Below are 26,651 nucleotides of genomic sequence, written 5' to 3' on the forward strand. Positions count from 1 at the left end.
CTGAGTCTTCGGAGAAGGGCAGGATATAAATGGAATTAAAATAAAATAAAAATAAAAATTACCTCTGGTGCTGTATCTCAACCTTGAAAATTTGGGTGGTCTTCATTGGCTGGGGAATTCTGGGAGTTGCAGTCCCACCCATCTCAAATTTACCAATATTGAGAAATACTGGCTTAAGGATTTAGGGAAGTCCAATCCATCATACCTTTAGGGTGCTAAATTTGGGGGAGATATTCCACACCAGGGTGTCAAAATGGCAGGCCATGGGCCAGATGCATCACATGCAGGCCATGCTCACTCTGGCTCCGCAAAGGCAAAAAATGTCACAATACATCACGATACATCACGTGATGCGATTGAGTTTGACACCTGTGTTCTACACTATTAGCAACTTTCAAGAACTCAGTGCATTCCAGGAATACATTTGCTCTGTTAGTGACCTGATGCCTTTCTGTCTGGTGATATACAAAACATGTCCTTCTAGAGATCTCTCATGTCTTTATTTTATTTATTTATTTTATTTTTATTACATTTATATCCCGCCCTTCTCCGAAGACTCAGGGCGGCTTACAAGCTTAGCAGTAGCCTTCATTCTATGAATATGCCTGCTTATTAGGGCTTTCATACACCCCCCAAGCGGCATTATTACAAAGTCAGCTTAATTGCCCCCAACAATCTGGGTCCTCATTTTACCTACCTCGGAAGGATGGAAGGCTGAGTCAACCTTGAGCCTGGTGGGATGCGAACCTGCACTAATTGCAGGCAGCTGGTGTTACTTAAGGAGGCATTAGCCCACTGCTCCACCAAGGCTCTTTAAACATTAGTCCTCATGTGAATAATTAAACTGACATCCTTGAACCGTAAAAATGCTACTCACCATGAGAAGCAATAATAAATTGTATACATTCACTTTTAATGTGTTTAGAAACTTGCAGTCTGTAAATCAGTTGCATTGTATTTGTGCTGAAAAAAGGCTTAACAAGATAGTAATTGTTATAACTGAATTTGAGTCTCCTTATTTGAAGTCTGAGTTTGGCTGATCTGCAAGGAAATAGAAAATCAATGTAAATACATTTAAGCAGAATAAAATGTATCTGTGCTGCATGCTGTACAAAGCTTGCTTTAGCCAGGGCTAAGTGTTATGTGTTTATAAACATAGATTAGACAGGATTAAAGGATCTCAGCCTATGTTTGAAAATCTTTATTTTCTCAGCAGCCTCATAAAACCAATGCTGTTCTTTTTCTGCAAAAACTCCTGTTCTTCGTTTGATTCTGGCATAATGAAATAAAGAATGGGAAAGTGTAAATTGGGGTTATAGAGAGTTTGGAAAGTACTACATATTGAACTGATTCAGCTGCAGAATACAGTACAGAAAAAATAGTGGTGATGGAGGTCAACCTATCTCCCTCAAATTGAATTCAACTCTGGTGACATCATTGGCACATCCATGTAGTTTTCTTTGCTAGAAATTTGGGAGTGGTCTGTCACTGCCTTATTTCTGGATAAACGTCTCAGCTGATATTACTCTGAGGATTCAAATGTGAATCCCAAAACGTAAGTTTGGGGTATAGAAAATAGCTCAGTTTGTTCATCTCCTTCTCTTTCTTGAAACTGAGATAAAATCTGTGCATCCATCCAAAGTTTAGCAATCAGGAATTTTAGGTATGCAACAGGGAACATGTTCTTAATGCCTGCCCTATGCTTCCCTTTAAGCAAACTGAAGAAATTGAAACCTAATTATATAATTCAGCATAGTTTTGGAACATAGATTTTCCTAGTGTGGTCTTCGGTTTGAGGAATTACCTTGTGTGAAATTTAGATTTGCATAGGAGCAGCTACTGATACTGGGCAGGTCTATTGAGGTACATTCACATAAGAATGACCCCACCACAAGTCAGACAATCCTTTTGAAGGTCTTCCATGAAATAATTACAGATAATTCTTATTTAATGACTGTCTCAATGATTATTGAAGTGATGACAGGGATAGAAAAATAACTTCGTGATCAAAGCCCGTATTTATGACCTTCACAGTATCTCTCTCAACGATGTGTTCACCTTTCAGTTAAATAGTATATGTTGTCCTGTTACTTGACCTATTTTTTTTCTTTTTATCCCAACACAAGAACGGACAGATTGTCTGGGCAAACTATCTCTTCCTGAGCTACTTTTCTGTGAACCACCTCCTGGAAAGTGCTGACTGCAAATTAACAAGCTCAGCTTTGTGACATTAAGATTAGAACCTTGTGGCCATCTGTCTCTGCTGCCTGACCCTGACAAGACCATAATCAGTTTCATACTAAATACTTTTGTTTGAGTTCTTAGTGGCTCATGGCTCACAGCAGAAGTGCACTAGGCAAATAGCAGCACAAGTACATTCCTTTTAATCTGCATTCTCCATTGTGTGACTGTTATTCTCTTGTAATCCCTTCCTCTCCAATAATGTAAATACAAACATCAACTCTGTTCTTACTAATTATCCCAGAGCAGGGTGAGCATTCTAAAAGGGAGGGATAGATAAAGGGCTATAAAATTTACTCTTTTTCTTGGCTTCCCTGTGAATCAAGTTCTGGAAACCTTCCCTGTTCTTTAAACTTCCCTGCCATATCCTTCTGATGGTTTAGGGCAGACATGTCAAACTTGCGATGTCACGTGATGTCGCGCAATGTATTGCAGCTTTTTCTCCATTGCCGGCAATGGGGTGGGCACAGTTTTGGGATGATGCGTCTGGCCCGTGGGCTGGCAGTTTGACACCCCTGGTTTAGGGTTAGGGTCTGTTACTGGAAAGGAAAGCTGGAGTAAAATGCTAAGCACAGTTAATGTTACATAATTGCTTCACTTAATGACCAAGTCACCAGAATCTACTGGTAAGAACTTTTCTACTGAACTTGGGAAATGGTTAGCGTCTATGCAGAATGTGAGTTTATATTCAAAGGTTAGTGAATAACACAGAGCCAGGTACAGAACATTCTGGAGTCTTCTGGTAACAGGGCAAGAATTACTCAGACAAGTTCATAAGAAAGCCAAGCACTTATGAAGACTAACATTTACTAAACTAAGTTAGGAAGCTATAAGCAAAAAAATGTTTCAATTCAAGAATAAGCCCTCCTATCTAGAAAGAGGATGGGTGTGATGGCTTAGCAGTTAAAGACCCTGAGTTTATTAGATGGAAAGATGGCAGCCCAGATTTGAGCCCTGAGCACAGAATGATGGGGTGAGCTCCTGTTACTTCCTGCCAACCTAGTAGTTCAAAAGCAAGCAAATGTGAATAGAGAGGTACCACTTTTGTCGGAAGGTAACAGTGTTCCATGCTCCTCAGCATATGTCATGCTGGCCACATGACCAGAGAAATGTCTTTTGATAATGTTGGTTCCCTCGACAAAGAAATTGAGATAAGCACCATCCTGTAGAGTTGGACACAACTGGACAGGGAAACCTTTACTTTTACCAATAGAAAGAGGATTCAAACCCTGTTCTGTTTCTTATCCTTCCTAATGACTGCTTGTTCTCAACACTTTGCTCAGGCTGGCCAGCTTCCACTTGCCCTTTGTTTTGCAATGATCAGATTTGCTCTTATCTGACTATGTGAGAATTGGTTCTCACATACGTACTGTTGATGCAAGCTGCAAAAATTCAGTAGCACAATTTGCTCTCTCACTACTAATTTTTCACATCATTTCAAAATATTTTTTTTGTTTTTTTAAATAGTATTTATAACACTGAGAAATAAAGACAGTTTGTTATTTGTTACTCTTTGAGCTGCTACAACACAATTTGTTGCTTTTATAATTGAATAATAAAGGTAATTATTTAACCTCAGGATTAAATCATGGTATGATAAGCCTTAGTTTATAAGGTATGCCACAAGTGGCTGGATTTATATAACAATTTAAGTCAGAAAACATAGTTTGGAAACCCCAATAGTTGACCTGAACAACATGCCAAGACAAATCCAGATGTGCTATGTAAAAAATTAGGATGTTCTGTGAATTCAGCATAGAATTATTCAAAAATAATTCATTTTCCTTTTTTTCTCTGCTGCCTAAAATATATATACAATGAAGCTGAAGGGTAAACACAATCATTTGGTTCCTCAGCAACAAACTGTACCTATTTGTTCAGGATATATCTGAAGTATTGTTGTTGTTTTTTAGGACTCCACATTTTCTGCATTATTGTTTTCAAATAAAGGGTTTACTTTTTCCTTTAAGTTAATTTTATAGCAGATTTTAACAGCGCTGTGAATTGGTTAGGACAGTAATTATCCTTGTCATCAACTATTATGGTTAGAAACAATGCAGGGTGCACTGGAGACAGATTTTTCGTTATGATTTGGCAGTAAGAAATGTAATTGAACAATAGGTTTTTTTTAAGAAACATAGAATGAGGTTTGCAACATACAATTTCTGCAACAAAAGCGCAGAAAAGAACGAGAAAATAAAAACATGAAAACATCACATTTAATGTTGCAAAGATATCTGTTAAACATTATCATTTCTTGCAGATCAGACTGCTTTTTGACGATTAACTCAGTTCCAAAAGTGTAGTATTTCCATCATATGAAAATAATTTGTGGCTTATTGCAGGAATGGCCTGCAAATATGGAGTATGAGGAAGATAAAATACAAGGGGATGAATAGGGGGAAAATATTCTGAGGTGTACCTTGTCTGCTAAACTTTGACTAGAGAATATAAAGTCTTCCTTGGGTTGGGTATTCGCATCCTGAGGGATATATCAACTCTAACTTAAAAATATATATTGTGATGCACTTACATATTTGATTTGCACTTCCTTGTGAGATTGCTAAAAGGGACTGTCCTTATAATAACTTTCCTTATAACAACCTATAGTATCAATAAAAGTTAAGTTAGAAGAGAGCTGGTAACTCAGATAAGCAAGTTCACCATTCAAAGTTTGTACCTAGGACTGATGCTTACAACTTCTTTTGTCTCCTTCTGCACACGGGATGTATACTTATTCTATATTTGTACTCCTTAGCCAAGGGACAAAAAGCTGAGGTACAAAAAGGTCCACTCATTGGTTTCATTTGTGCTTGTTTGTATCTTTAGGGTGATCACCGTTTTCCGCCTAAATAATTTGACTCAGTATCTTGTTCAGCCTTCAGAATGGAAAGGAGCGGCTCAGCATCAGGATGACATTTTATGTGCAGCATTTTTACCTCCACAGACTCTTGTCACAGGTAGAAAAATATTTAATGACTGAACTAATGGTGCTTCAATGCAGAACTAGATCTGCTGTCTGGTCTAAGTTATTTGTTGTATTTTGTAGAGCTTAATTGCTTCTGAAACATAGAAAGAAGAAGAAATAAAGAAGAAATGAAATCATGCAATAAAACAATTATGGGTCTGGCCTTCCCTTTTTTTTCTACTATAGTTTTCAGCTTCTAACTTAGAGAAATCTGGGAACTATGACATTTATTTCTAGATTATCTTACACTAGAAGAGTAGAAGAAATGAGTTTTGAGAAACATATGAGTGGATAAAAAGGTAAAGGTTCCCCCGCACATGCGTGCTAGTCGTTTCCGACTCTAGGGGCCGGTGCTCATCTCCGTTTCAAAGCCGAAGAGCCAGTGCTTGTCCGAGGACATCTCCGTGGTCATGTGGCCGGCATGACTAGACGCCAAAGGTGCACGGAACAAACATAAACTTTTAAGTCTTATTTTCCATCTGAATGGAAAGCATATGTTCTACACCAGAGTCTCAACTTCTTCCCATTCTACTTCTCTTATCATTATTAATTAACATCAGTTAAAATATTTTTTCAGTAAACTTTTATAGGGTTACTCCTGAATATGAACTGGATACATTTAGGATTGATTTCATTAAATAAGCACAGGACATTTCTGACTCCATAGCTATATGGCTCTGTGGCTCTATTTCTTTTGACAAAAATATTGTGTGAATTGAGCTACTAGTCTTTATCTGCTTCCCTCCCCCACGTTCACTGCAGTTAAGACTTACTGGTTCCTGTTGCTTCCATCTGCGTTTGACTCTTGACAGTTATTGTGAAGTTGGATTAACAACATTTTAATATTGGATGATTATTTTAATTTATTATATTAATTTCAATGATCATTTTCTATCCTGTCAACATCTTCAAGAATGCCCCTATGGTTTACTAGCATAGCACTAATTAAAATGTCCATAGCAAACTAAATTAAATAAGGATTAAAAATGGAGCAGCAACAAGCAAGCAATAAGGCATTAGCTTTCAGAAGGAAAAACAAAAGAAGGAACACATTTAAATTCTAGAGAGTGGCTTTTGCAAAGACACCACTACTGAACAACAACATCTCTGGGTGTCCGTCCCATTTGCCACAACAGCTGTTTTTCCAAGACAGAGTGAATTTGAACTGCCCCTGGTGTGCTTTGGAAGCAAATGAAAAGTCCACTGGTCAGGTGTAACTTGCAATGAACACTAGTTAGCAAGTGGGCTGCTATATTTTTTACTACTTGCAAGTTCTGATGAGTCCCTGGGGTGAGTACTATGTGGAACGCATTGCTGTAATCTTATATCAAGTTACAGATTTGTTCAAATGTTTAATCAAATTAATTATTCATAATTAACAACACAGTAATCCTTACCCACACAAAAGGATTACATGTAGGGCATGGGGGCAGGGAAAGAGAAATTTACATCTTGTATAGGTTGATAAACTCATCACTGTCCATATTGGCTTCCTGCTGCTGGTTCAGTTTTCTTTCCAGGATCCACAACCACCCCACCCTAATGCAAAGACTTCATAATGTTGCAGAATTGACTTTAACTTTTCACTGGTTCTTTTCACACTAATCCCCTATGATGGATTTGACAAGACAAAATTGTGAAGAGGGATCTCTTTTACTGCTGGATCCCATCCCATCAATGGTTTGATGCCACTGTATACAAACTTAAATCTGAATTGTTGGGACAAAGGAAGATGTTGAGGATCATACCATTAACTTACCTTTTTTATTCACCTGTTCATCTGATTTGTATTTAAATGGAAATTTGTGCAATGTTTTGTTATTAACTTTTGCATCAGTTTAATATTTTGCATTGCATTGTTTGCTTATTTTGCAAACAGAATGCATTTTGGAGAAACAGATCAATACATGCCAAGGGATCCTAAATAAGATGTGTGTGTGTTTGAGAGAGAGAGAGAGAGAGAGAGAGAGAGAGAGAGAGAGAGAGAGAGAGAGAGAGAGAGAGACAGACAGACAGACAGACAGACAGACAGACAGACAGACAGATATATAAGGGAAAGAAAAAAAATAGATGGGGCAATAAGATTGCATGAAACAATACATAGATCATGGTTTAATAGTTAAGTTCACAGCATTCTTAATCTGATTGGTAAAGATGTAGAACCTGCATTCCACAACATATTAAGTTTGGTTATTTATAATATTGCTAGTTTTCTTATGATTAGTTATATAAACCCAAATTGTAAGATCAGTTTATGGTTCATTATACTGTATTGCCTGAACCCAGAAAATTAGTTAATTCAGTAACTAGGGAAAGTGTGTTATATGCAACCCTCTGTATAATGCATTTTTTTCTTATTAGACTATTACTTATAGAAAATTTCAGCCATTCTAACAACCCTGAATGTAATCTTTCTATTCACCAAAACGTGAAGCATTCAGCACTTCTCAATCTTATTTTTATCTTTGATTCATCATTGCATACTATTTTTTTTTGGTAATGCATTTACTTTTGTGATTTAATTCAGGCAGTTCTGATGGCAAAATTGTTGTATGGAACAATAGTACTGAAAATGCTATCATGAAGCTTTGCTACAATCCTGAAAGATCATTGAGGTCCAACTCAGGTTAGTGAGTGTCATAATGGGATATTAGTTTTCTTAGACTTAGAAACTGTTATTTTGTACAGGAAGGGGAACCACAAATGACTCCACCTTTCATTACATTGAAGTTTTCCATTGTAGGTTGGTGCCTGCCAGGAGTAGCCCAAAATGAAAGCCATAAATAATTTTGGGAACTGTCCATTGAGTGATGGTGCTGAATTATATTAGTTGAGTTGGGGTACTTCTGAGCTACATAATGGATGGTCATATTGTAATGGTCAAGGGTGGTAGAAATTGGAACCATTCTACTCAAGGCATATGACTGATAGCCTCAAATGTCCCTGTTGGTATGAGACAAGAGATTGTACTAATGTACATAAATCAGCTATCCCCAACTTGATTGCTCTCCAGATGTGTGGGATTCAATTCAGCTATGGAGGAATCCAGGCTGGGGAAACATAACATAGATAATCAATTACCTAACACCGCTAACCATGTTGAAAAGGTAATTATATGTAGATTGGGCTGTCATGTTCTTATATAGGATAAAGGTAAGTTCACCAAGCATTTAAACTTGGATCAGAAGTCCTAGAAAATAAAGGAATGCTAGCTGGTCTGTTGAAATATGAGCAGCTGCTACATATATACCCTCCTGTGTATCTCCTATCATATTACTGCTTGGTAAGTTATCATTTGTTTTTTAATCTAGCAAAATTGCAATTATCTTGTTCTATGGGGTCAAGCAGGCCAGGAAAATTTTGATCTCTGGAATTAATAATAATGAGTTCCATCTAGGAGATTGTTTATACCTTTGCTTGCCAGAGTAACAAAAGGCAGCAGTAACGAGGCTTTTTCTTGAGATTGTTTTCTAATTCCCCATCACACTGAAAATAATTGCCCCTGTTTATTGTCTCAGATCTACGTCAGCAATTTTTGTGTTACCATCTTCAGCAGGGAGTATTTCCTTAATTTCTGCCTTGTTTAAGTGCAAGATGATAAATCATTTCAGGGGGCTCCCTTGCAATGGAGCCTCCCCTTGAGACTGTTGATAACCTGAGAAATTTCATTTGGCTGAGTCTTCACACACTAATGATTATCATATATTAAGCAACATGCCAGCAGGCAATTCATAATTGCTCCCCATTCTACAAATCTCAGTTTCCATTATGGAAGAATAACTTGCATATACAAGACAGTGAGATGAGAAGGGTTTCTTATAGTAGGGACAGAAATGTATCTTCAGCTAACATTACAGAATGGCTTGGCACATCCCTCTTCTACTCCTTCCTTAAATTGCATGGCAATTTTAAAAGGGCCAGCTATATAAATTTTAATCTTGTCAAATCTTGCTGTCAGGATAGCCTATAATGCACAAGGCAGAATGGTGAGAAAAAAGAGACTTTTGATCTTTTGCACTGGTGTCAGTTGCAAGAAGAGAGGCTTTTTTTTACACAAATTGGAGGATATCTAATCTTCACTAGATAAATAATCGCTTCATCTAGATATGCTGGAAAATCATTTTGTTACGAATAGAGCTGAAATAATGATGTTGGAAGAAGATGTCTAAGCCCTTAAGGACCAAAATTGTGTATGAAGACTGTAATGAACCAACAGAGAGCAATTTGGTGGCTGTAGAGCATCCCTAATTTGAAATGACCTCTGCTGGTCCATGTCTAGCATGAGATCATTTCAGTATATTTGTTCTGCAGAAGCCCATTAAATTGGTGTTATATTATTTGCAAATTTGTTACTATATTAAGGACAGAAGACTGAAAATATACTGCAGCATACACTTCAGAGAAAGAAAGAGCCAAGTTTTGTCTTTGAAGAGGTACCAAGTACAACATATTAAAATTGGGGAAAGCTAGAATAAAACATCATACATTATATATAAAATCCCTAATAAGTTGTTCCCTTCATATTTAATATTTTCCCCTTCTGTCCCATTTAAATAGGTATTTGGCAGTAACATTGCTAGGATCCTAGGGCTATACCCAGAGCTTAAAGAGGCTGTTCATGGCCTCAGAACATAAAACTTTATTTTTTAAGATCCCAGGGAGTAAGAAGTGATAAGACGAAAACTAAAATAAGGAGCAAACAAGGAAGATAAGGCAACATTCAGCATCTGTTACTTAATACATTATGTGGCATAAAAATTAACTTTGAAAATTGTGTGCTACCTATGTGTTCCTGTGAATATAGGAATAAATATTCTATATTTGAGTGATAGCAAATGGTGGCAATAAGATGACCCTGAAAAAAATAAATAAAAGGCAAGCATAAAGTGAATGGGAGACCGCCAGGAAATCACAGGGCTATAGATTAGTCTGGGAAAATGAAAACAAAAGTGATCATGGGACAAAGCAATGGCAAAATACTTCCAGATTGCTGCCAAGAAAACTACATGGACATGTCTAGAGTTAAGCTGAAAGAAAAACCCATTTATTTTTATCCTGTTGTTAGGTAGGTTTGTGATACGTATTTCAGTAATGATTGGTTCTAATTTAACTAATTAAAACCCATATAGAGGCACAATAATTTAACTAATTAAAACCCATATAGAGGCACAATATAATTAAGGATATTATTTGGCTTTTTTGATAGTTTAGGGTCAAAATGAAATAAAACGCAATGAAATAGCTTAATCTACTTCCTGATTCTTTTCTTTATAGCCTGCTATTCCAAAGTAGTGTTGTTTTCTGGTTGTTGCCATTTTTAAAAGTCAAAATTATAAGATCATAGAAATGCACCTTGATGAGACCTCAAGAGTCATCTTGTCCAATCCTCTGCAATGAGCAGGGAAACAGCCAATTAAAACATCTCAGGGAGATTACTCTCCAGACATCTTAAAAACCTTTAGAGGTGGAGAACCTACAGTCCCTATACAGTAGGAAAATTGGTTTTCCATGTATTTAAACCAAATCTACATAGCTGCAATTTATATCCATCATTTCTGGTGCTATTTTCTGTGGCCACGGAGAACAGTTCTTGGCCATGTTCTTATATCCAGACTATGTTTCTGTATCTGCTCTACACTGTTTTCTTCATACTGAACAGTAAGGAGGTTCCTTCAGCCTATTCTCACAGAGTATTCTCTTAACTCTTTGAATCTTTGTTGCCCTCTGAATCCATTCCAACTTGTCAATATCCTTCTAGAAATGGGAGTCACAGCATTATACAAAACCCCAAGCATGGTCTCACCAGTGAAGAGTCAGGAGGAGCAAAGTTTTCACATTTCTTTCTCTTTCTTATAATATATTTTACTATTTTTTTAACATGGTCATCTTAATATTTAGTAAACAGTGTGTTGTCTGGATTTACATTTAAAAAAACATTCACTAACAATTGGTTTCTAAGATCTATAATCCACATAGTAGCTTTACTTGATTCCCTCTTCTACCCATTATGTTCTCTTTTACCAACCTTAAGTTAATAGAATTCTTATTGTTTTGATAGATAACAATTGAATAGAATTTTTTCCCTAATATTTCTGCAAATAATAATCACATCAATATAATATTTCTTTTCTATCTAGTCATTCTGATTGCCTCATCATAGGCATCCCTATTTTTGACAAACCTATGTTGACTGTTAGCAATTACAGCATTGTGTTCTTGATGCTTGCAAATAGTCTGCTTTATAATCTGCTCTAACATATGTCCAGCTATTGATGTTAGTTCACCTGTTAATAATTACTGATATCTTCTTTCCCCCCCCTTTCCTTGTTCTTCTCCAAACCCATGGCCCCTCCCAAGTTACCAGAACTTCTGAAAGTTAATTGATAAAGGTCTTTAACAAATTCCTTCAGTATTTTCCTTCAGCATATTTCATCAGTGCTTGAGGAACTGAAACTCTTCAAATTAGCTAGAAGTTAATTTAGTACATCACTCTGGACCTTTTATCCTCCCCTGTTGTCTCTAAGGATTAGAAGTAAAAGAAAGAAAGGCAGAAAATGATCTCTAAGGCAAGCAACATTCAATAAGAATGATGACCAAGACAAAAGAAGCAGTGATTTGACTTGCATAAACTAGACACTGTTTATGTGATTCAAATCACCACTTATTTTGAATGCAAAATAATAATTACAGGTCTCCTTTTCTTGGTCATCTCTTAAGATCTCTCTCTTTGGATTAAACAATGAATTAAAAGATAAAGCTGCCTTTGTCTTCCTCCATAGTTTATGGGTTGTTGTTTTTTTTTTAAAATCCTCCCTTCTGGATTCTGCTAGTCCTAGCTGATTATCCTGCCTTTGCCTTCCAGACTTCATTCTTCATTTCTGACCTGAAGCTTTGTTGACTTCCTTGGTTGTTAAGCCATCCTTCTATTTCCAGCACTCAATTTCAGTCTTAATTCTTTTGTGACTATCTATTTAAATTGGCTTTTTTAAAGATGCAAAATAATATATATTTCTGAAGTAATGTTTTATTTCTCACTGGTATTCTTTGAGATTGTGCTAGCCTTAATATCCTTTTCAAGAAGTCTCAGCCAGCTGTCCCATCTTTTCAATTAAAATTTTTCCTCTCATGGCATCTCCTTTACTACTTCTCTTTCTTTAATAAAATCAGTTAATAAAATTCATGGTTCAATTAAGAATCAGTTAATAAAATCCATGGTTTCAGTTTGATAGGTTTTGCCTTTTTTGTTTTGCTATTAAAAATCAGTTCTAAGAATGTTTGTTCATTGCACCCAAAGTTTCTATTTTTTTCATATCTTCATTTAAGTCTTCCAGTTACTAAGGATCAAATCTGATCTAACAGATTCCCTAGTATGCACTTCAATCTTAAGAAAGGCAAAATGACTGCCAACCCAAGTAAAAATAATATTTAAAATCTTGTGTTTGGCAACATTTGCTGTCTAAACAAATGTCCAGGTATGTGAAATCTCCCATTGCAACTGTTTTATGTTTTATACTTTAGTTATCTGCTTTAATAAATCTTCATCTATGTCCTCTGTTTGGTTTTGTGCCTGTAGGAAACTCCTTGTATGGGAACAGCAGGCAGAACTGCCAGGTGAAGTTAAGCATGTCATCAGCTTAGAGTCATTGTGTTCCCACAAGCACTCCTAGTCCAACCCTTTTGAATTCTGCTAATCCTTGTCTGGCACCAATTTAGTGTTGGTCTTTAGCTGACCAGATTCTATTCTGCAATCTTGCAAAAGGTTCTTTGCATTCAACATTAAACTGGTCAACTCAAGTTCAACACTAAATTGGAAGCTGATAAGGGTCAATGAAATTCAGGAGGACTTGGACTTGTGGGAATGCAAGAACTCTAAACTGATGATGTGCTTAATTCCTCCCCCTAGCTTTGCCTACTCTTCTCCTATACTCCTAGCAAGTTACCCATTCTGTTAGCTTGCCATATTATCTTAACCATTCAACATTATTATTAACAGGAGTCTAACGGACCTCTGTTCATATATGTTCTTTCTTGTTATATAACACAATATCCCTCCTCTCTTGTATTGCTTGTTCTTCTGAAACAAGGTATTCTGCAAGTAGGTAAGATTCATCCTGCCATTTTTCTCTAATCCTAAATATATCATACTTGCCTTTATGTTTGAAAACATTTGAAGAAGGCTACATTCAGAGTAAATGAATCAGCTAGTCCCCTGAATTATGTGGACAAATGTATAGGAAGTTATTGTAACTCTGTAGCCTCTTCTGCCCTTAGAAACTTGGTGATATTAAATAAATAAATTCAGATTCCATGTTCCTATTTCTAAGGAAACAGTACAGATAGAACTGCTCATTGAGGGAAAAATGCTATAATATGTAAGCTGCATTACTCTGAGGAATTGCCTACAAAATGATTCATTTGAATTTATTAATTTTATTTATTTACTAGACTTTGATAACCTCTTATCTCATATGATGACCCAAGATAACTCACAACAATCCATAAAAAAGCATAGTTAAAAACAAAAGTAACCTTCCCCCAGATGCCAGACCAATCACTTAACTCCTACCCTAACTCGATGCTTGAGGGAAGAGCCAGGACTTCACAGCCTTCCAGAAAGCTAAAAGATTCCTTGGGTCCCAGGGGGGGAAACTGTTTTAAAGAACTGAAGTGGTCCACCGAGAAGGCAGTCTTCTAAGGTCCCATCAAATGACAACGTAATACACCCATCCTATCTAACCTAGTAAGATGGGCAAATACCCTCAGGGAGAGACAGCCCCACAAACACCATTCTATTAATTTTACATTTATAGAGCTATACATTTATAGAGTAGGAACTTTGTCAGCCTTTAAATTATAACTTTCAGCTTCCCTCCTCTTAGAAAAACAAGAAAGCCAAAGTAGCTGGGTACTTTTCCCTTAAAAAACAACAACAAAAAACCCAGCAGCTTAGCTAAGGGACTAATTAAGATACTACTCAACAGTACTACTATCTCAACAGTATAAGCATATTTATTCATGCTAATATCTCTTGTAGACTGGGAGCCAAAAACCCACAGAAATTTTTCTTACGCCCAGAAAGATTTGGGGATTTCATTTCTCTTCCAGCATTCTTACTCCATTCCCATGTTGCCCATCTTATATCCTTTTGATACTGAACAGGCTTAGTGATCAGCCCTTCATGGATCAACAAAGCTATAGTGTTTGAAAGCTGAAAAATGAATACAAAACCCCTCTGAGAGCATGGAACTTCTCATATTTATATTAAAAAAATGAGCTGTGTGGATGCTGGGCATGGTAAAATACAGAAATGTAACATTATTAGGCCACAGTGTTTACCTAACTAGATCAAAATGTAATCAAAGCAACTTGCTGTCCAAGTTACCTCAAAAGCCAACAGGTAAGATCATATAATTTTAGAGCCATTTTTAAAGTTTTATAGACCTAATTAGACAGCTTTTAAATGTCCCAATGTTTCTATATACCACAAAACAGAGTTTATTATTAGTTTTTTCCCCCTCCCCTCTGGATATTGCAGTGTGGACATAATATTCAATTATTATTATTTTAACCTATGATCCATACCAAATCTGAATGAAGACGGAAACAAGTTTATTGCATGTAATATTGAAATCTGATTACTGAGTCTACTTGTTCTCTTCTTCTCACTTTTGCTTCCCTTTTGCATCCAGTCGTGAGAAGATAACTAGAAGTGTTCATTTTCTTTTTTGTTTCCTGAAAATCGTTAGCATAATATGACATATGAACCTAAACTATAGATTCATATGTCAACTTCATTGTGCAAAATCTATTTACTTTCATAACTATTTCATGATATCGGCAGGTTCCAATCAAACTATAGATAGGGTAAACATAGCCAGTTTAATTTGGATAGGGCTAGAGAGTAGCAAAGAGATACAGATAACTGTAAATCTCTATTTCCATCTAGCAGTGATTCAGATTGTTTGCAGTCTTGAACAGATAGTCCTAATGTTGAATGACATGACGAGTTGATTTTATTTATTTATTTCAAGCATGTATACTGCTACCCATCTTGTCCTAAACTCTGGATGGTTCACAACCAAGAAATAAGACAACATCTATTTATAATAAAAATATTAAAATCAAAACAATTACAACCCAAAGACCTAGCCCATAACAAGTACATTTCACAATCTCACCCTACCCAGAACCTGGGGGAAAAGCCAGATCTTCAGTGGTCTTTTTGGAAGGTTAAAAGGGCGGGGGACTGCCAAATTTCAATGGAAAGGGTGTTCCAAAAGGCACAGGCTGCCATGAAGAAGGCACACTTCCTAGGTCCCAGATGATGGCAGCATTTAAGAGGGGAGACTGGGAATGTGCCCACCCTACTGAATCTGGTCAGACAAGCAGATGTTATTAGGAAGAGGTGGTTCAACAAATAACCTGATCCTGTTCCATAGAGGGTTTTAAAGATAATAACCAGCACCTTGAATTGCACTTGGAAGAAAACTTGGAGCCAATTCAGATTATGTAGGAGAGGTGTAATGTGGGTGAATCTAGGGGGACCCATCACTGTACACACAACTGCATTCTGGACCAGTTATAACTTCTGGGTGCTTTTCAAGGGCAGCTCCATGCAGAAAGCATTGAAATAATCCAAATGGAAAATGACCAAGGTATGAGTGACCATGAGCAAGGCTTCCTAGTCCAGGAAGGGGCATAATTGATTCATGAATCAGTGCAAAAGCCCCCATTGGCCATGGCAAGAGTCACAAATCATGACCTCCAAATTGCATACCAGTTGTATGCACTGCTTCTTTTGTAAAAGAAGAACTCACACACGTCATACAACCCACCTTGCCTACCCTACAAGGTTCCATCCAAAAAAGGTGCTGGAACTCCGTTCTGAGCGTTCTGTGACAAAAAAGCCCTGGTTGTATGTATTCAATGTCTATATGCATTCAGAGATACATACAAACTGCATTTGGCATGCTAAATCCTAAAACCAAGTTACCCTAACACACGTTTTGCCCCAACAAATTAACCATACTAAAGGTGAAGAGAATAGCCAATTTATCCTAGGTTCCAAACCACCCAATCCCATTTTTCTAGCTCTAATGTATTATGTGAACCTGGTATAATTGTATAACGTGGCATAAATTTTGTGATCCTAAGAATTCAGTCCCTATGTCAGCATTTAAAAACATTTTAAAGTGTCTAGCAAAGCTAGTTGGTTTAGAATTATAGAAAAGAAAATTACCAATGAGACTTCTTTTTATGGAAACCTTCTATCACAGACCTCATATTAATCTCTCCAAATAGCTCTTCAAAATTCTTTGATGTGCATTTTCAGTGATCTGCAGAGGAAGCCACTAAAATAAAAAGCATTACACACATTAAATTGGGAACAGAGATACATCTTTTGTGTTTCGGATCATGAGCATTGCTGGCACCTTGTAATCTGGCTTCCCCTCCACCTCATATACACTAATAAAGTTTTTTTTGTTTTAAAATTCCCCACAGGTTCTCAAATGCTACAGAACAAAACATTTGACAAACATATGAAGTCTGCAACTAATCCTGAAGCTGAAAACTGCAATGCTATAACTAGACTTGTCTTCTTGGAGAATAGGAATATCTCAGCCACAGGTAAAATATAAGCCCTTTCTGATGCAGGTAGCCCTCAATTTACAATCATTTGGTTAGCAACCCAACAATGGCACTCAAGTAACTTATGACCGGTCCTTGCACTTAAAACCATTGCAGCATCCCAATGGTTGTGTGATCAAGATTTGGGTGCTTCACACTGGCATATATTTATGATGGTTCCAGCCAGTGGTGGGATTCAGCTGGTTCACACCACTTTGGCAGAACCAGTAGCTAATTTTTTGTTGCCCAGGCCCAGAACGGACTTCTGGAAGCGGCATCCACACAGAGAACTGGTTGTTCACATATTTGAATCCCATCACTTGTTGCAGCCTCTTGGGGTCATATGCAATCTTCCCAGCTGGTTTCCACCAAAGTCAATGGAAGGGGGGGTAGGTAGAATTGCTTAATGACTGTGTGATTCATTTAATAACTACAGTGATTTGCTTAATAACTGTAGCAAAAAAAATTAAATTGAGGCACTTAATAACCACCTTGCTTAGCAATGGAAATCAAGGTCCCAGTTGTGATCATAAGGTGAGGACTGTCTATAATCCTCTCCTTCATTTTTCTGAGGCCTAGATCATATAATGCTCCTTGGAGTAAGGTGATCCAGTGCCTAACTGAAATTTTTAAAAAGAGGGCAGATTAGCAGAGGTTTCAGACAGATGAATAAAGGATTTTGATGAAGAAACAGAAGACCTATCTCACTTTTTCTTCTCTTTTGGCATATGTGAATTTTTTTCTTCAGCTCTGATTTATGATTCAGGCAGGGTGGCTGCATCGTGGATTTATACAGCGAAGTTGCAAAATTGGTATTTTTATTTTCATTCATCTTTCTCACAGTTTCTATACTTTTCATCCCAAAAGATATTTAAGAAATATTGAAACCTCCTTACTTTGTCCCATATCTGCTCAAACATAATAGATCCATTCATTTTGATAATTAATCAAATTCACCCCCTTCCCCAGTTTCTGGAATTAACCTTCTCCCAAAATTAATGTCATCACTTACCAAAATATATAAATATTTCTAAGCAGATCGCTCATTTGCTTTCTTTTTATTTGAATCAGAACTAAATTGTGTTTGATATTGAAGGTACATTCCAAATGAGCAAATCTATAATGAAAGACTGGTTACCCAGAGAGTGTCTAAGTAAATAAATATTGATTTATGCCTCTGTAAGTTGGAACAGCATTGCAAGATGATGATGGAATTTCTGCCTAGTTGAGAGCTTTGGTGCAACTAATCTTCAGAAAATAAAGTAATTTCTCAGCCACTTTTCCCCCCAGATGTTTCTTGAATGAAAATATCATTGTTTCCCTCTAAGGTAAATTGGAATTTTTTTGCAGATTTATGTCCAATGATTTAAGAAATCTGTTGCTTTAAGGATTATTTAGGGTTCTTTGGTGTCCATAAAGTACATAAAACTGACAAGAGGAACTTTATTTTGCCAAAGTAAAAACCATTTATATGAAGATTTACAGTGCCGTGTACAAGTTTTGCAAATAAAAAATAAAAAAGTCTGGGAAATAGGTTTCTAAGGCTTAATTTCTTATTGTGATAGCTTCTCTTGGTGTGAGAATGCTAAGGATTTCTGCATATTTCACTGCTGGCAGAAAGCTGCAGTATTAAAAGGAAGACTAAAAGCTACACAACACCCATCTAGCAAGCTTCACATGCTGTAAAAATGGCTCATGATGAAAAAAAATGCACAAAGTTAAACCAAATGCACAATTCCATTTTACTATTCTCAGAAAGAAAGTGTAAGAGAAGACCTCAAGATTAAGGCTTTAACCCTAAAAATATTTGCACAAAATAGAACAGAGTACACTCATGGGACAAAACCCCATGGCTATGTACTCTCCCACTCATGCACACACATACACACATACACACAGAGCTCACAGATGTAAGGCTTCTGAGCCTGAATTGGCATTTTGCAGCAATTCCTTGTGTTGGCACCAGCTCAGCCCCAATGAAGTGATATCCTCCTCTGAGCTGACATCTACAGAGGTATCTGGGAAAGCATCTGGGGTTGTCATCCCAGGCTAGTAGGACTTATTTCCATCCATAGGAGCATAAATTATGAAGTTTATGGTTCAAAGTATTGTTCAAATTTGGAAAATAGGTTTATTCAGAATCTAGGTTAATCATGTTGCCAGTGGACTTTGCACCTGAACTCAGCTGATTCTGAGTCACTGAGTTAGTTTTTTTTAACCTGCTGCCCTTCCAACCCCTTCCAATAAAATTCATTTATTTGATTTTTATCTTGTCTTTATTATTGCTTATGAAAAACCCAAAGTGGTGAACATACCTAATATAGCTCCTATGGCTTTCAGCCAACAACATATTGGAAGGGAATAGGGCAATTTATGGTTTCACACATTTGGAGGGCACTGGATTGGCAAAGTTGCATTTTGCAACAATGGCTCTCCCAGGCATTTTTATTTCTTCTTTAAATAAGCTTAGAACTTTGTTTCAGAGGTGAAGAGTTTCATCTAGGGAAGAATTTGGTTAATTTCTTATCAAAGATCCTGGAGACATTTTAGAGCAGGGGTGTCAAACTCAATTTCATTGAGGGCCGCATCAGCATTGCGGCTGGCCTCAAGGGGCCGGGTGGGCATGGCTAGAGTGGGTGTGGCCTACTGGGTGGGCATGGCCAGCTCTACATCGTTCGCATCAAGGGTGCCTATGGGGACCTGGGCAGGAGTGGGACAGATCTGAGGGTCTCTGGCAGAAGGAGGGTCTCTGGGCCAGGGCCAAGGCAGTGGGGGCCGTTCCCTCACTGTTTCCAGGATGGCTTCGCGGGCCACATGAAACCACTTTGCGGGCCGGATCCGGCCCCTGGGCCTTGTGTTTGACATGTCTGTTTTAGAGACATGTACAAATGGTGGTACAGGCAGTTCTTGACTTGCAACCATTTGCTGGTGACCATTTGAAGTTGCAACAGCACTGAAAAAAGTGACTTGTGTCCAGTTTTATTACTTATGACTGCTTTCCAATGATCACACGATCAAAATTTGGCCGCTTGGGAATTGGCATGTATTTATGCGGGCTGCAGTGTCCCAGGGTTTATGTGGTTACCTTTTGAAACCTTCTGACAAACAATCTCAATGGAAAGCCAGATTTACTTAACAATTGTGTTACTTAACAATACTAGTGATTCACTGTGGCAAGAAAGGTCATAAAATGAGGCAAAATTTACAAGAACTGTCTGCTTAGTAATGAAATGTTTTGGTTTAACTGTGGTTATAAGTCAAGGACTACCTATATGTCACAGTTGGCTAGATGAAATAATGACATGTCCATTTATGGAACAAGGTATCTTGAAATCCAAGCAGCTGTGTACGAACGTTTGATGGCTAAGAGTTATTCTTAATATTAAGCATGGCTGAGGCCTCCATGGTCAAGATCAGGGTACAAAATGGATGGCGCCAGGGTTTTCAGAAAATCTTCCTTTAGTTTTGAGGAGAGCTTGTGGAGAGTCTTTGTTTTTAAAACCTTGTGAAATCTGAAAATTGTGAGTGTTACCCATCTTGGGATACTAGGAAATTACTTTATCAGTCTACAGTAATTGTCCTCCAAGATTGTTTGAGAGGTGCACAAAACAAAGCCCCAAAAGCAGCATGCTGCCCCAGAGTCTTGGGCTATTCAAATAATCTATTTTTTACGCATGTATTTGAGCCAAGCATCATAATGTAAGCTAAGCTTGTAAGCCGCCCTGAGTCTTCGGAGAAGGGCGGGATATAAATGGAATTTAAAAAGAATAATAATGTGAGATTAGATCCACCTTCTTTACGTCTCCTTGTTTTCCTATTCTAGGTGGAGCCAACCTTGTGTCTTGTGGAGGTGCTGGTTGGGTCCGGTTTTGGAATACACAAAGAAGCAAGCTACTGGCAGAATTTGAAGCTCACAGTGGAGTAGGATCTATTATTATGACAACTGAAAAACGAAGCCAGTACCTCATCACAGCTGATCTGGTTGGATGGCTAAAAATATGGGACATAGAGGTAAGAGGCAGGATTTCTGCGTTAACTTGATGGAGCTAAAGCAAGCAAACACATATGCATACACATAATGCTCAGATCCTACTGTGCTCCTTATGTGAAACATACAGTTTTAAGATAAATTCTACAAAATGTAATACAATTTCCCAGGATTTAAAAAAAAATCTTAATGGCATATAATTTTCAGTTCTTGATCATGGCATTTGAACTTAGGTTTCCCTCACCCAAGTTCCAATACCAGTCATTACATCAACTTTCCCTTATGTGGCACACCCAGCATTGATACCATTTCTGGAAGAAAGACATGATTGAGATAAGCTGCACATGTTTTCATACTTTGCAAATATTTACCCATCCTTAAAGATTTGCATATTTTAATCTTAGACCTGTGCTGACCCATATCTGCTTACCTATTAATTTATCGATTAAGCTAGAAGCTGAAATTATATGCCATTTTAAACTGTATACGGTACCATGGTTTAGAAATCAATATATCTTGGGGTTGCGTAACATACTAAGTTAAAACCAGGCTGAGCTTTTATATGATGTAAAAATCCTATTTGGGCATTATACTTATGAGGTAGTCCAAAAGGTGAGCAAGCCTGCAACAAATATCTCACACACTATATAGTCTCTCTCTTTGCACTTATACACACATCACACATGCATATTTCTTACATATAACTGTGTATTTTTCATGTCAAATCATAACTATGAGGGCACATTGGTCTATACAATTGTATACACAGAGGCGTTCTTACAGATTTTTACTTTATGTGAATGTCAGATTACATATTTTTATTAAGTTTGAAATGGAATTGTTAAAATGGTTGGAGTTCGGGGTAAAATGAGAGGAAGAAGGAGAATTAGATATGAGTTATTTAGAAAAATAATAAAAGTGAGGTATAAGTAAATTCATGGGGGAAGTGTTTCTGAGTAATTATGAATTATGGAACCTCCATGTTCTGCAGAAGAAACAAAACAAAACAAACAGGCAAATGAAATGTTTTGTTTGGGGTTTCTTAGATTCAGCTGTCTGGACATTAATGGAAAAGAATGCTGAACTAAATATTGTACCTGGTCTGATGCTATTGACTTATCCTCATGTTCTTCTGAATACAACAGCTCTCAGCATAGCTGATAGCATAGATCTTTCGATTCAATTGCTGCTCTTGGCTACTATATTCATACATATGCTGTTAGGATATTGGACCGTATAAGAATTTAAATTAAAGAGTTGAATTCTTTAGTTTTGAAGTTTGTATGGCAAGGAAAAAAAGCTAGAATAAAGAAGAAAACTTTGCAAGATACTAAAGAAAATGGAGGTTTTGGTTTACCTGAGTGGGCTTTGTATTATCAAGCATCTGTATTGACATGGGTGAAAGAATGGATAATGCTTAGGAATAAAAGGTTGTTATGCTTGAAGGGACATGACTTACAGTTGGGATGGCACGCGTTTTTGTGGTATGGGAAAAACAAAATTCATGGATATTTTCAAAACCATTGGATTAGAAATGCTTTGATAACAGTATGGGAAAAAATTAAAATGAAAATATATGTAAAAATTCCAGGGTGGTTATCAACAATTGAAGCTTTTTCACATGTAAACTTATTAGATTTTGAAAAAACTTGGACGTATAGAGACATTTTAAATATTGATGGGACATTAAAATCAAAACAAGAACTGGAACATTAGGGTATCAACATGTCATGGTGGGTACGCTTACAAATACAAAACACATAAGAAAAAGATATGAAAATGTATGGATTTTATAAAGAACAAAATGTATTTGATAAGATATTATTAACTTCTGATGAGAAATTAATTAAAAAATTGTATAATTTTTTTTTAACTTTAGAGATGGAAAGTGAACAAATCAAAGGGACAATGATAAGGTGGGCGAAAAACTTTGGTTATAACATAGATCTAGAAGAATGGCAAAAATTGTGGGAGAGAAATTATAAATTGACAATGTCAACTGCATACAAAGAAAATTTTTTGCCCAGGTTCGCCTGGTGCGCCAGTTGCGGCCCTATCTGGACCGGGAGGCCTTATGTACGGTCACTCATGCGCTCGTGACCTCTCGCCTAGACTACTGTAATGCTCTCTACATGGGGCTTCCCTTGAAGACTACTTGGAGGCTCCAACTGGTACAGAATGCGGCCGCGAGAGTTGTCTTGGGAGTTTCCCGGTACTCCCATGTTACACCTTTGCTCCGTGAGCTGCATTGGTTACCAGTTGTCTTCCGGGTAAGGTTCAAGGTTTTGGTTATGATCTTTAAGTCCCTACATGGCATGGGTCCGCGATACCTCGAGGACCACCTGCTGCCGGCGTCGACTCCCCTCCGCCCTGTGCGTGCCCACAGAGAGGGCCTCCTCAGGGTGCCTCCGGTCAAGGAATGTCGACTGGTGGCCCCCAGGGGGAGGGCCTTCTCTGTGGGTGCTCCGGCATTATGGAATCAACTGCCGGTTGAGCTCCGGACGGCATCAGACCTCCGATCCTTCCGTCGCGGGTTGAAGACCCATTTATTTGAACTAGCGGGTCTGGCCTGATGGGGGTATATGGGTTTTTATAGGCTTGTTTTATCATTCTTGTTTTAACTTGGGCATTGATTTAATTGTTTTTTAATTTTTGTATTGTTATTTATATATGCCCTGTGAACCGCCCTGAGTCCCTTAGGGAGAAGGGCGGTATAGAAATCTCAATAAATTAAATTAAAATTAAATTAAATTAAAAATTTGTATAAAATGTTTTATAGATGGCATTTACCTCCAGATAGATTAGCAAAAATGTTTAAAAATGTATCAGGTAAATGTTGGAAATGTAAACATAATTTAGGTACATATTATCATATTTGGTGGACACGTGACAAAGTAAAGGCTTATTGGGGGAAAAAAATACATGCTTGGCTAGAAATAATGTTAGGAGAACATGTAGCATTTAATCCTGATTTTTTTTATTAGGTATTGTACCAGAAAAGACTAACAAACAAAATTTATATTTGGTTTTACATATTGTAACTGCAGCAAGAATAAGTTATGCACAGTGCTGGAAAAATGAACAAGTACCGTCAGAAGAAGAGGCAATAAAGAAGATATTGGAATGCGCAGAGATGGACAGATTAACTATGAGATTAAAAGACAAAGAAGAAGCAGAATACTATAAAAGCTAGAATCTATTTTACAAATGGTTGGAAGAGAGAACCAAAGACTAGAATTTGTATATGTATTAGCGTGTTATGAACCCAGCTCGCATGCTGTTTGAAAAACTAACATATGTATGTAGAGAATAAAAAATAACAGTAAAAACTTTAAAAAAAACAGAATTTAAATTAATGTAAGGACTATATGATGCCCACTTTGGCATATCTGAAGACTGTCAAAATGGGTAGCATATATTTATGTAGCCTTGCTAATTATTTCCGTATGTTGCCACATGTTACATGAGTCTTCTTAACCTACTTTAAATTGGCAATATGGTTAAAAACAAAACAAAATCCAAAATTATTGCTACACTTTTGTTTCCCCTCTTTCTCTCTCTCTCTCTCTTTTTCCTGCTCTCCATCAGGACTACTGCTTTGCTGTGGGAGAAAACTTCATAACGCAACCACCTGCTCTACTAAGATCATTTCAGGCACATGAAGATTGCATCACTAGCCTGGAGTCTTGTTGGCAAAACAACCGTCTTTTTATTGTGACTTCTTCGACAGACCGTAGCATTATTCTCATGGACATTTCTGGAATTCTGTTTGGGATATTTGGACAGGTAGAAATGTGAACATTATTAACATTATTTTTGACATTGTTTTCTCAGCATTGCATGAATTATTTTCATTTTTTTTATTTATTTAGAAAATGTATATAGCTGCCTACTGACTCACAGCAACTCTAGGTGGCATAAGTCAACTGCCAATAGCAGTTGACTCTGCCAACTGCTGCTGGCAGTTGGCAGAGTCAGCCTGCAGTACTACATTCTAACCACTGCACCACCATGGCATCCATAGTGCCATAGTGGCTAGTTACAAGAAATCAGGGATGAGGATAAAGTTCAAAAAGTACTACAAGTTTATTTCATGCTGCCTATGTACCAGAAGGGACGCAGTGGCTCAGTGGGTTAGGACGCTGAGCTTGTCGATCAGAAGATCGGCAGTTTGGCAGGTCGAATCCCGAGTGCCGCGTAATAGAGTGAGCGCCTGTTACTCGTCCCAGCTTCTGCCAACCTAGCAGTTCGAAAGCACATAAAAATGCAAGTAGAAAAATAGGGACCACTACGGTGGGAAGGTAACAGTGTTCCGTGCGGCTTTGGCATCTAGTCATGCTGGCCACATGACCACGGAGACGTCCTCAGACAAGCGCTCGCTTTTCAGCTTTGAAACGGAGATAAACACCAGCCCCTAGAGTTGGAAACGACTAGCACGCATGTACAGGGGAACCTTTACCTTTTACTTTATGTACCAGAATCTGAACTACTAACAGTCAAGGTAAATTGGCACCAGCTAAGAGTCAATGGACTTCAAAGGAGGCTGGACTTTTGCCTAAGTATTAATTCCTTGCAACATCCATGCCTGAGACACTATCATTTTGCTTTCAATGCCTATTTTAGCAGTCATATCAAGCTAAAAATAGGCACTTTTGTAGTGTCAATCCTACAGTAGTTGCACCGTCGTGGAGCTATTTTTTTCATCCTGAGGGAGAAGAAACAAAAAAGAGCAAGAAGTGTGTGTCGGGGGGAACCAGAAAGGGAAAACATTTTCTGAAAGAGGGAGTGGGAGAGGGAGAGGGAGAAGGAATAGGAAACACACACACACACACACACACACACACACACACACACACACACAGAGGAGGTATTTGAAAATAAGAATGTCAGAAACAAATAATAGTAGCACCACCTGTTTAACCATGGCTTCATCCTAATTCTGCTTTGACCACATCAATCACTGTCAGCCATGAAAAGACTGATCCTACGGCATGGCAATGAGGCCCCCAAAACAATGCACACTCCACTTTAAAACAATTGCTTTATATCTTTTTCTTAGCATCTAGAAGAAAGAAATTATTTCTTCATCTTTCCTGTATTTTATTGAAAGTACTGAAGGCTCACTTTGTCCTTTAGATATGACACTTTTATCTCTTAAAAGATAATACACAGGAACAAAAATTCTCTTGTTATAAAAGATCTACAAAAGATTATCAAGGAGGGGGATCAATATAAGATTTTTAGAAAGATAATACCATAGGATGGAGGCTATGTTTCCTTTCTTTCCATGTTAGACTCTACAGACGAAGAAGAAAGAGTGATCCAGGGCTACCTTCTAAAGCTCAGAGATGATATCTGTTTGATGTATCCTTTATCCTATGATCTGTTTTTAGGAGGAGCACTGGAGAATTGGAAATCATGTGCGATCCTTGTCTGAAAGAGAAAAAGTTACCCAAAGAGAAACAGAGAAAGATGTCATAAAGAGCAACCCTGTACAATTGGTTGAAGACAATGCTCCCCCTACTATTGTGCAACAAATTCAGTCTGTTGGAGAGGATAAAGACAACTCTACATTCATGTATGTAATGTCTCTGAAAGCTGATGTAAAGTGATATATTTTTGAGAGACTACGCTATTAAGAAAGAGTCAAAGTGTTCCATTATCAGGAGCGCTCTGTCTCTCTCTCTCTCTCTCTCTCTCTCTCTCTCTCTCTCTCTCTCTGTGTGTGTGTGTGTGTGTGTATGTGTGTCTGTCTGTCTGTCTGTCTCTGTGTGTGCACTTTTAATCCCCCCAGTCCATCAAACCACAAATCACATTCTAATATCT

At 37.5% G+C, this 26,651-nt stretch overlaps 1 protein-coding gene across 1 annotated transcript in view; it reads left to right on the top strand.

Annotated features, from left to right (window-relative positions):
• Positions 1–26,651, top strand: part of WDR49 (WD repeat domain 49) — a gene marked incomplete at both ends in the record, with an annotated part of 84,930 nt that overhangs the window by 44,478 nt on the left and 13,801 nt on the right. The window contains 6 exons of the mRNA XM_083364875.1: positions 5,071–5,201; positions 7,737–7,835; positions 16,712–16,837; positions 20,661–20,848; positions 24,414–24,611; positions 26,219–26,403. Coding sequence (XP_083221001.1) covers positions 5,071–5,201; positions 7,737–7,835; positions 16,712–16,837; positions 20,661–20,848; positions 24,414–24,611; positions 26,219–26,403 — 927 coding nt within the window. The remainder of the gene's footprint in view (positions 1–5,070; positions 5,202–7,736; positions 7,836–16,711; positions 16,838–20,660; positions 20,849–24,413; positions 24,612–26,218; positions 26,404–26,651) is intronic.

The sequence above is a fragment of the Vipera ursinii genome, assembly GCF_947247035.1.
Source record: "Vipera ursinii genome assembly, chromosome: 5".
Lineage (NCBI taxonomy): Eukaryota > Metazoa > Chordata > Lepidosauria > Squamata > Viperidae > Vipera > Vipera ursinii.